The sequence below is a fragment of the Gossypium arboreum genome, chromosome 6 (genome assembly GCF_025698485.1).
Source record: "Gossypium arboreum isolate Shixiya-1 chromosome 6, ASM2569848v2, whole genome shotgun sequence".
Taxonomy (NCBI): Eukaryota; Viridiplantae; Streptophyta; class Magnoliopsida; order Malvales; family Malvaceae; genus Gossypium; species Gossypium arboreum.
The window spans coordinates 6011274-6023360 of NC_069075.1; the positions used below are offsets into that span (position 1 = coordinate 6011274).

A 12087-nucleotide genomic window follows, 5' to 3' on the forward strand; every position below is an offset into this window, starting at 1 on the left:
AAATATTTAATTCTCATAATTAGTAAAGTATTTATAATTTTTATTTTTACTTAATCCGACCATATTAATAAACCCATAAAAATGGGGTCAAAGGCCGCTCGGGGCGGTCAAAGGCATTGCCTACCCTTTAAAGCATTGACTCCCCTAGATCTACGCTTCATGATCAATGGTCCCCCACCGGTCTAAACCATTAATTTTGATCATCAAACCGGATTCCCAAAAACCGGTCTATTAAACTGATTTTAGTATTTAGAAACCAAATTAGCTACATAAAACAATCAAATAAGCATGGGTTTTGGTTAAAAAGATAAAAATTTAAAAAATTTAAGTCGATTGAGTGTTAACTCGATTGATATGGATATTGTTATCAATGCAAGAGAATGTGAGTTCGAGTGCGCTGAAGTGTATTATCATTCTATTTATGGGTTCAAAAAAGAATATAGATAATTTTAAGTCTAGTGTCAAAAAAAATAAAAATATGACCAGAACATATAATGAGATTGCTCAAAAAAATTAAATTTAAAAGGTTATATAAAATCATTAATCCAATAGATAAAAGTTTTGAACGTCATAATTAAAAAAATCTGACTCGACTGATTGAGATTTAACTAAAATTCGACATATTATTCGATTTGATAAGCTATATAAATTGATAATTATAGATAGTGGTGATCATAATCCATCCAACAATGTATTTCATATTATAAATAGTATCATAGTATTTCATGGCAACATTCAAATCATTGAAGAAACCTTTGTCCCCTCTCCAACCACCAAAGGAATCATCCAGCAGGAACAGCCTTTTTTCCTCCTTTTTTTGCTCATTACAGTTCATAAAACACATGTACCAAAAAAAAGTTCATAAATCACTACTTTATCTTTGAATTAATAAATAAACTAAATTAATAAATTATGCATTGTAATTTTTATCCGCCAAAAGTACTAGACATGGAAAAGAACAAACTAAATATGATATTACAGAAGCAAATAGAAGAAATATATATAATAATATTATTTTGGTTGAAATAAAAATTTGAGAGCAAGCATTATTTTTCTAGATTTTTATGAATAAATAAAAATATTTTTAAATTAATATTTATTAATATGTTAAAATAAGAGTTTTGGTAATTTAACAATTGAGTTATGATTCTATTACAGTTGACACCAACTCAATATCTCGAAATTTAACTAAATTTTATCACATGCATATGTGTGTGAAAATCACATATTTAGAACACCATATGTAAATTTGATTTAGTGGTAAAATTTTAGTTCAAATCCAATCATGTGTAATTTTTTAAATAAAATATTAAAATACCCTCAAATAATAAAAATTTATTTTAATTACAAACAAATATTTTAGTAATTTCCTTAACCGAGTTTATATTTAATTGATTCACACCAACACCAACTCAATCGGGCTTAAATAATTTTATAAAAGTAAAAATATAGATACAACCGATGAAAGTGATAAAACATGTATAATACAATTAAAATGTAAATGGTATATTACAATAAAACTTTGATTTAGTAGTGAAATTAATATTTTATATGATTTAAATGGCATGGGTTCAAATCTAATAATGTGTAATTTTTTTTCAAAAATAAAAAGATTAAATATAATTTATTCTAGGTACAAAAGACAATTTTGTAATTTTCCTAAGTGAGTTGGTGTCTAATTAACTTGTAGCATCAAACTCAATCACAAGCTTAAATAATAGTATAATATAGATGGATAGACATATAGTATAGATATAGATGTCAGAATTCATATGACTAAATAACACCTTAAACATGATTTTGACACAGAAATAACACAAGCATGACATGAATACACAAGCTATCAAATCTACTACATACCATTCCGAATTTTCCGGTTAACACGTAGGAAACAAAATTCTATGAAAATTTTCCTACCAGGAGACAAAATTCATCTATTTCTGGTTCATATATATATGTATGTATATATATATATATCAAAATCATTGTTCTTAATTCAAGTAGAACCTAACTGGAAAGTGGAAACATAAAAGTAGATTCACACTCATTTGCTACACAGACGGAATTCTAACAGGATAAGGAATCTGTATCTAGTTAGTAGAATGATCTGAGTCAATATATAATAGACAAAATCGACAAGTACCGAGAAGAATGCAGATAGCAAATACAGTATAGATCACAACTCCGTTTTCACCATTAATACAGAATCGGGCTCGTGACCATGCACCCTCAAACGGTAAATGCAGGTATGTGAAGCACTTCCATGGTTGGAAGAAAAATCCAGTCTAACTGTGTCAACAATTCCGATACCTGCTGTATCCAATACATCAAAGGTCTGAGCATTACTCTTCTCAAGGTCATACGTGAATTCTACCAAAAGAAACATCTTGTCGGCATCAACAGTGACATCAAGATCACGGCCTTGCAGCCAGCCAGAGACGCGGCAATCCTTGGGTGCACTGGATCTATCGTATGCAACACTCTGGACATGGTACATGCACGACACAATAAGCACTTGTGACAAAGTTGATAGAGAATGAAAACAGAAAGAGCACTCCAACGATTTCAAATGAAAATTATACGAAATTGTCAATTTGCGTAGGTCTATCTTGAGTGCACCAGCTTGACTGAATTCCAAAGAGTTTTGGGCACAAAACTATTTTTTTTTTTTTTTCATCTTGCTACAATCATAGTAAAAATTTCTCATTGCCCCTACCAAATTACGCTTAAAGCCAAAACACATAAATCCTTGTGCTCTTATTTTTCCACATTATTTCTAGCTATATACTTGGTTATTTTTCAGTAAATTGCCATTGTTATATTAGCTTGTTCTGCCTGGTGTTTCAACATTTTCCATAATATTAAATTCTTTTGCTATTATCTTAAAATTATGAAAAGGGCAAGGCTGCAAGAAACAAAGGCATGTATATTCATACAAACAGCGGTGAGCTATCCTAATTCTGACATCATAAATGAAAGGTGGGAAGCTCAACCAAGAATGATTCTTTTATTCATTAATCAAGTGACAATGGTAAATTTCAACTTTGGCAATCCATCACTGGTTGGTTTAGTCAAGATAGGCAAAACAAGACAGATTAACAACAAATAATGGCACTTCAAGATGTTGTAAGTTAAAATGGAAGGCCAAAACGAAACCCCTTTTCGCATTTTTCAGCCATCTACCAAAGGGTCCTTTCTGTTCTTCAAGCAACAGATACCTAATATCTTAAGTTGAAAATCGCCTGCGGGAAACTAAATATAAGAAACAAAAATTGACAACCAATCAAATGTCTACTCCTAGCAATCAATTATTTTTCTACAAATACAAATAGCTATTGTACTCTTTAGATGCAAATCAAGCAGCGCCAGGAAAATCTATATCTTCACTCACCACTTGCACAAGTATGCCACTATGCCTCTGCTAAAAGTAATTACATATATATACAATGTCCTCATCAGCACACGCTATTCAAACAATCCTCAGCATTTGTATTGTTAACCAATATCTCTTTGCATGGAACCACTTTTGAAGGAAAGGAAACGCTATTAAAACCTCGTTATTTACATATAACTGTAAAAAATAAGACAAAAATATTTACCTATTTGAGGTAGGATGCAGGGAAGGATGGTGTTATATTTACCAATCCTTATTCAAAATCCATATATATCCAGATATATGTTGTTACCTGGTACAATCTTTGTACATGTTTTTTTTTTTTCCTTTAATTTCTAAATAAGCTCAAGTTTGAATATTCCCATCCTATGGATCTTATGTTAGAGCTTCAGACTCATCAAAAGAAATGCATTACAGTTACACGTTGCATCATAAAACAAAGACAAATATAAAGAAACTTTAGAACAATGTAAGCATAATGACAATAATACCTTGGCAACATGTTCCAAAGTAATAGCCTCAGGGATAATAGCGGTGCGCAGCTTAATCTGAACAAACCCATTGCTTCCTTTCAATGGAAAGCACTGCCCTGGCTCTCCAAAACTTGGCTTCAACATCTTGTCTGCATCCTGATGAACTCCATTTCGGCTAGTTTTCAGAAACCAATTGATTCCCTTTCCAGCAAGAAAGGGCTCTGAATGCCGAACAACCTTTCCCCCACCTGAAGAGAGAGCATAATCAACCCTGCCGAGCCCATCCGAGGCATGCTTCTCAATCTCATTCTTCACAATCTCTCTCGCATAGGCTCCTAGATCGCTTAAACTCACTGCATTCTCAGACTCACCATTTTGACCCTTCTCTTTTAACATTTGTTCGTACATCCTTCCAAACTCTTCCTTTGTCAACAAATTCGCACTCTTCAATTCACTCAAGGACTTATCTAATTCCTCATTCTTTTCTTCCAATTTTTTCAATGAATTCTCCAATACCACAGTTTGATCCACAATTCTCTCATTCAATTCCTTCCTTAACCCACCAATTTCGTTTTCAATTTTCCTATCAACAACCTCTACCTGAACCTGAATCATCTTAGCCGTGGTCTTCAAAAAACTCTCAACCTCAGCAACCCTACCCTCAAATTCAGTTAATCCCGTATGTGTCCCAACGCTACTAACATCCCCAGATTTCAAAGCCAATCTCCTAATAATCTGAGCTAATCCAACCAAAACAAGCAAAAGTGCTAAATTCTTAGCAAAAATGCTAACCGCAGTCGACCACCGAGGTTTCTCGGCCTTGTTAACCGCTCCTTTCCGCGATCGTCGCAGCGGGCCGTTCGAATTTTGACCCACGACAACCCTTTTCCCTTGCAACGAGTCCTTTGACGGCTCCGCACGACCCGAATCGTGGCTCAGATCTCTTCTGTAACCGGCAGTACCAACGGCAGCAGCGGCGGCTTTGTCTTCCACAAGGTTAACCCCAGTAGCATTTGGATCAGCAACCAAAGCTTCAATGTTCGATCTCTTATCGGCGACGACGGAACGCCGGCGAGGCGTCACCGCCGCTGGGTTGGCGGTGATCGAGACGGTAGATGCGGACATTACAGTTTTCGATTCAAATCAACCCCAAAGTTCGATTTTAAAACCCCCAAAACAATATAAAGGAAATTCAATTATATATTACTCAGAGTCGCTACTTGTTGGTTTGGTTTTGGGGTAAAAAGGGGTCGCCGAAGATGTTTTTTGAGCGCTTCTTATGCTTCTGGGTTTCAAATGATTTTGAAATTATTCTGTTCATGTTTGATATCCGGGTTTCAATATCCTTTTTTAATAACATCTCTACTTATCATCGGTCTACGCTTAGTTCTGTTTGCACCGGAGTAAATCTCTTCTAATTTTTGTCCTAACTATATACAATAATGTTAAATTTATGTTATTTTTGTAGATTATGTCTTAATTTAATTGTAATAAGTATTATTATCAATGTAAAAATATGAATTTGAATATACTAAAATATATTATCCCGCACAAATTTAACCTAAAATATTTATTCTTCCAAAATGAAATTTCAAGTCATATTTGAAAGACAACGATACCAAATTAGATGAAAGATCATTTTAGAGATCAATTGGAGAATATGACAATAATTAATGCAATAGTGATCGACAAAATCAATGGGTTGATAAGTGTTTGAACTCAAATGCAGTGATACTAGTAAGATCATAAATGAAAATGATCTTTAAAAGACGTTGAAGTAAAAATTGTTTATAATCAAAAGTTTTGGTTATTTGTTAACCCCATACGATGGTTTGATAGTAAAGAGTGTTTACTGTCTTAGGTGTGATTTAGATTTGAGTTGCTCTAGTCATATTTGTTATCCGGGCTTTACCCTATTATTGTAATTCATCAAAAAAATAAATTGGTTATTTAAGTTTTATAAAATTAATAAAAAATATGTTAAATTATAATTTTATTATTAAAGTAATAATATGTATATTTTTATTTTTAAGTAAATATTTTTTGTTGATTTTATAAAATTATGGCCAAAAGATTGTATTATAGAAATATTATAATTTATTTATTTATAAAAGTTATGGCCAAGCATGTACATAATTTATTTATGTATTCATATTATATATTATAAAAATAATATATTTATTTTTAAAAAGTGTTATAGGTTCTTTTATCATAATTTATTTATAAAAATAACTTTCCAAAATGATTATAAAAAATTATATATTTTTATAAAAGTGATATGAAAGTTTTGGAAAATTTATAAAATTATTTTTTCTAGAGGTTATTTATTATAAATTTTATATTATTTTAACTTAATTTACGTGTTATAAATAATCTAGTATAAGTCTTTCTTTAAATTAAGTTTATATAAGTTTTATAAGTTTTTTTGCACTATATAGTGGGGTATGATACCATTTGAGAGAATAGTGTCAGATACAAGTACCATAGATAGCTCACAAACTCTTTAATGTGAGACATTTAAGGTTTCGGAATGTGATTAAGAAGACATTTGTTGTTCTAAAAAAAAATTATTTTCTACATTAATAGCATCACATTAGTATAGCATAAAAAAAAAAGAGGTTGAATCGTACTAGTTTGTTCCATATTTCATAACTTCAATCATAGGTGAAAATAAGTTGATTCATACTTTGTAGAGTACATGAAAGATGAAGATTGGTTGCAATTTTGCCTCATCTACTAAAAAAATAGACAAGTTAGTTATTGCACGTTAGATTAAAAAGCAAATTGATTATTTCTATTAAAATTTTGATACATTTGTCTTTGTTAAAAACTTCTGTGGCTAACAAAATAATCATACAGTGACATGTGGCATGTCACATGTACCTCATGGTGATGTATAAAGACTCGTTTTTAATAGTAGAAATACATGAAAATTTTAAAAGAATAACCAGTTTACTCTTTGATTTAATGTATAGAAACTAATTTGTCAAATTTTTTAGTAGAAGGATCAAATATAATTTAACTCTTAATATATAATTCTATAATACTTTTATCAACGTTTTACGAAGAAACATGAGAAAATTGGGTTAACTTGTAAAACCAATTACACCAAGCAATCGGACCCTTATTTATAGATGTTTTTTAGAACTTCATCAAACATTCCATTGTCGTCCAGTGGTTAGGATATCTGGCTTTCACCCAGGAGACCCGGGTTCAATTCCCGGCAATGGAAATGCAATGATTTTTAATTGGTGACTGGGTTACCATAATAGCATTATTTTGAACCGCCTCTTCAGTAATTGGGCTTTTAAATTTTGTTTCTAATTAATGATTTATTAGATCCTTTAAGTTTATAAAAAAAGTCATTTCAGTTTTTTTATCCAATTTTGAAGTGATTTGAAAATAATGTAAGTTTAAGGGTTAAAAGAGACAAATAATTAAATAGATAACTAAAAGGACATTTTTCTATAAAATTAAAGGGCCAAATAACTCATTATACATTTATTAAATGTCCCGATTTATATATATTTTTAATAACGTGACATACGCCATATGCTTATTGAAAACCGACAATTTTTAGGTAAAATAGAATAAAAATGATATTTTATATAGCAATGCAAGATAAAAGAAATTTTGTTTCAAAATGAGAAAACACATATAATTCGAGGGCTAAATCATAAATAAAGGCTAAATTTTATTTCAAAATTGTTTTTACATTATAAAAAAATGCTTAATTTTTAATTGTGGTTTTAGATTATATAAAAATATCACATTTTAATTTCAATTTCGATCTTTATATTATATTTAAATTTGAGATTTAATTTTATAAATAAATTTTGACATAATTTGATGCCTCAATGTTTATAATGTTATTAGTTAGTCTAAATATTTTATTTTGATTAAAATGTTAATTTGAATTTTAAGAATGGTTAACATCGTTAAAATTTTCCCACTGAATTTTAGAAAAAAATATAATCGCAACGTAAAACATAAGTTAAAAACCAAACTCATTATAAATATATTGTACTTGTAAACTTAGAATAACCTATGGTCGTTAAAAATTTACGTAATTTAAACCATGAGAGTTAGGTGAGATGGTAATTGATTTATCATAACACATCAAAATTATCTTTACATTGATATTGGTTTTACCTTTGACTAGATTCACATTATATTGATTTTCTTATAGGGAGGTACCAACTTGGTTGACAAAATACAAGTTCATGGATCATCTAGGTCCAAAAAATTTAGGGGCCAATTAGGTAAAAATGGACAAGTTCAAGGGTTAAAATATATATTGACCCTTTATTATATTGTATATTGCAATATTTCTTTTGACAGTTTTAATTATAATTTAGTTTTTAATTTCAAAACTCGCCAATTGTTTTTATTTCACTTGTTTTTATTTAAGAAATAAAATTATTACCGGTATTTGTAAATTCAACCCTGCTCACCGTTATATACAAAGTTTATATTTTTTTGTAGGGCATTTATTTTTATTGAATTCGACACCCATAATAAACAAATCATCGATCTTAATGCTTGTCGCTTCGTGTATCTACTTATTTCTTGCAAGTCATATTACTCGTACTATTACTATAAACACTTTAAATTTTATTAAAAAATATTCTAATTGATCAGATTGGTTTGATCATTACATAATCTCTCAAAGTAAGGGGCGAAGGCAGAAATTTTTTTAGGAGGGCTAAAATTAAATTTTAATTTTTATGATAGTAAAAATACAATTTTACTATTTGAATAGCCTATATCTTTATAATTTTAAAGGATTAAATAAAAATTTTATCATTTTTAAAGTGGTCAAAGTATAATTTTACCTTTATTAATTTAAAATTTTAAAAAATTTAAATGACCTAAATGAAAAAATTTCCATTTTAAAAGGGGTTGCGGCCTCTGCCAGTTCCCTTGACTACGCCCCTGCTCACCGTGTGAATTGCATCTTTATGATTTTTTTTTTAAAACATTAATATCATTATAAGTTCTTATTATATCTGCTCTTTTAGATATAATGCTTAGAACTACCTATAGCTAGAGGTGTGCATGGGCTGAGCTACCCGGCCCGGCCCGAAGGCCCGCCTGAAATGTGGGAGGGTTTGGGCAAAAATATAGGCCCGAAAAATGGGCTTGGACAAAAAAATAAGGCCCGTTTAAAAAATAGGCCGGGCTCGGGTAAGGTATTTTTAGCCCGGCCCAGCCCTAGTTCACTAAATGACAAAAAAATCTACATATTTTTTTTTGAATGTTATTTTCTTGTTGTTTTCTCCATATTTTGCTACCATTTTACTATTATGTTGCTATTATTTTGTTCTTATTGTTTGGATATTGTATAAATTTTATTTTATTGTTAATTTTCTTATTATTTTAAAGGTATTTGTTACTTTTTATTATTATTTTAGAAGCATTTACTGTTAAGTTGCATTTATCTTAGTGTTATTTAAGTCTACATATTTTTCAAAATTTATTTTCAATTTGTTGGGAAATATTTATTTTGATATTTTAGTATTTTGATGTATTATATATATTTAAAATAATATAAAATAATATAAAATTAATACAAAGAGAGGATAAGGCAGGGCTCGGATTTTAGTATTTTTATCCGGGTCGGGCTTGGGCAAAATTTTAGGCCCATTTTTTGGGCCCGACCCTGCCCGAGCCCATAAATGGGCATGATTTTTTAGTTGAGCCCAACCCGAACCTGGCCCGGTCCGGCCCATGAACATCTCTACCTATAGCCCTCCTCCAACCATTAAATAAGAGGATAATGCACTTCAACGTATTTAAAATTACGTCCTCTTGTACAGATTTTGTAAAGGATGAATCAAATTGTGATGAAATTTCCACCAAGTAATTTTTATCTTTCACAACATTGTTAATTGCTAAAGTGAAATATTTTTTTAAAAGTATAATAAACTAATAATCCATTATAGGTAATAATAATAGTTCTTTGTCAAACGATTTGAAGAAGATATTTGCTTTTTGATTCAATACAACAATAGTTCTTTTGGTTAACCGAGGAAATTTTACAATTAAGTGAAAATGAGTGTTGCAGTAATTAAAAAACAAGTGTAGTGGTAGGTGACGATGATGGAAGTAACAGGGGATTGAGAAAACTAAAAGCTATGAAATTTTTTGTGATTGTAGAAAGATGGAGAGAATTTTTAGAGTGTTGAAGCTTGTCAAAAGATGAAAAAGTTCTAAATGAGATGTTCAAACCTCTATTTATAGTGTAAGACACCTTACTCGAGTTAAAATGATAACCCAAGCAAAGGATGCCACATTTAGGCACTAAGTTCATCGACTTCACAAAACTTTATAAACAATATCAAACACTTAATGTGAAGTTTATTAGAATATTTTGGAGTAATTTGAATAATTTTTAAGCTTGAAAGTTTTGGTTGCAATCGGAGATCATTTGGGACTTGTTTGAGCCAACTTTGAACAAAAAAAAAAAAGGTAAAACAGGGCACTTGTACCGACGATACTCACTATTCCAAGTATAGGTACAACTCTCCTGACATTGTTCATTTTTACTCTCTGGATTACTTGTACCAATACAAGTTCACCTGGTATCGATCAAGGGTGCAGGGGACCTAGAATCAAGCCTAAAACACCTCAAATTTATGTATAAACAACCTTTAACCAATCCCGATCATTCTTAACCATTTTTAATTCTCAAAATACCTCAAAATGTCATCCAAAACACACATGTTCACCACTTAGCAATTATCCACAATGTACTTGAACATTTCTACTTGAATTCAATATTACAATTCATTTAGAACACTATTTTTCGATTTCGACCAAATTGTATATCTATGTTCATGCCACTTTAATTTCATAATTTATTTTTACAATTCATAATTCATACCTTGCCAATGATGAGATGTGATTCATATAGCTTAATTGAACTCTTTTCCTTTCGAATACTATTTCATACTACCCGTTAAGCTTCACAAAAGCTTAATAAGTACTCATATGAATCATAACTTTAATTAAGCATTATAAATTTAAGTAATATCACTAGCTCTTTATTTAAGTTGCTTTAATTTAATTAATGCAATATAATATGTCTATTTATATTTTGGTATAACGCATTTAGATATAATAACGCTCTCACTACGTATTTTCCTTACCATATCTTTCTTTAACACTTATTTAATTAGTCATATATCTCTCTTTTTAATATTTTTTAATCACTTACCATGTATTTTCTCTTTAGTCGATAGCCCATGATTGACTCAAATGAACAAGCAAGATATGTTAAAATAACACTAAATTGTCTTGAAGTGCAGAATCACTGAAATACTCCGAATACTAATTTCACTTTTCTGCATTGAAATGTAAAATCACTGAAAGTGCTACTCATACTTTCACAAATTCAATCACGAGAAATTTGCATAATCAATTAACTACTAAGAATAACTAGAGGTGTGCATGGGCAAGCACCGGGCTACCTGGCCCGGCCCGAAAGCCCGCCCGAAATGTGGGAGGGTTTGGGAAAAAATATAAGCCCGAAAAATGGGCTTGGACAAAAAAATAAGGCCCGTTTAAAAAATAGGCCGGGCCTCGGGTAAGATATTTTTAGCTCGGGATCGGCCTGGCCCGGCCCGAATTCACTAAAGGACAAAAAAAATCTGTATTTTTTTTTACTTTTAAATGTTATTTTCTTGTTGTTTTCTCCATATTTTGCTACCATTTTACTATTATGTTGCTATTATTTTGGTGTTATTGTTTGGATATTGTATAAATTTTATTTTATTGTTAATTTTATTATTATTTTAAAAGGCATTTGTTAATTTTTTATTATTTTAGAAGCAATTGCTTGTTAAGTTGCATTTATCTTAGTGTTATTTAAGTCTACATATTTTTCAAAATTTATTTTCAATTTGTTGGGAAATATTTATTTTGATATTTTTAGTATTTTGATGCATTATATATATTTAAAAAATAATAAAATAATATAAAAATTAAAACAGTGAGGGAGGGAGGGCTGGGTTTTAGTATTTTTATCTGGGTCGGACTTGGGCAAAATTTTAGGCCCGGCCCGACCGAAGCCCAATAAATGGGCATGATTTTTTAGTTGAGCCCGACCCAAACCCGGCCCTGCCAGGCCCATGAACACCTCTAAGAATAACCAATGAGATCATGTACAGAGTAAAAAAATTGTATGGATAAAATTTACATCTCAAACACGAAAGTCCG

At 30.5% G+C, this 12087-nt stretch overlaps 1 protein-coding gene and 1 non-coding gene across 3 annotated transcripts; one reads left to right on the forward strand and one right to left on the reverse strand.

The window, feature by feature from the left end:
• Window positions 1-1937: 1937 nt before the first annotated feature.
• LOC108486719 (SUN domain-containing protein 2-like) lies at window positions 1938-5272 on the reverse strand. Of its 2 annotated transcripts, none has more exons than XM_017790917.2 (2): window positions 3886-5272; window positions 1938-2482 (listed from the first exon to the last, which is right to left on the reverse strand). In XM_017790917.2, the coding sequence occupies exons 1-2, from the start codon at window positions 4990-4992 to the stop codon at window positions 2177-2179; spliced, it is 1413 nt and encodes a 470-aa protein (XP_017646406.1). In that variant the 5' UTR covers window positions 4993-5272; the 3' UTR covers window positions 1938-2176. The 2 variants fall into 2 exon arrangements, with proteins under 2 accessions (XP_017646406.1, XP_017646407.1); XM_017790918.2 differs by lacking the exon at window positions 1938-2482 and adding an exon at window positions 2639-3242 and having other exon boundaries at window positions 3886-5247.
• Window positions 5273-7027: 1755 nt separating this feature from the next.
• On the forward strand, window positions 7028-7099 carry TRNAE-UUC (transfer RNA glutamic acid (anticodon UUC)). Its single transcript has one exon. It is a non-coding gene; the product is annotated as a tRNA-Glu (tRNA).
• The last annotated feature ends 4988 nt before the right edge of the window (window positions 7100-12087 follow it).

What these genes read in the sequence shown, in the direction of transcription:
- LOC108486719 (XM_017790917.2), bottom strand. Translation starts at nt 4,992, where the DNA reads ATGTCCGCATCTACCGTCTCGATCACCGCCAACCCAGCGGCGGTGACG. An exon ending in CTTTGGAACATGTTGCCAAG is followed by an intron (nt 2,483 to 3,885) that starts GTATTATTGTCA and finishes TACCATGTCCAG; the next exon opens with AGTGTTGCATACGATAGATC.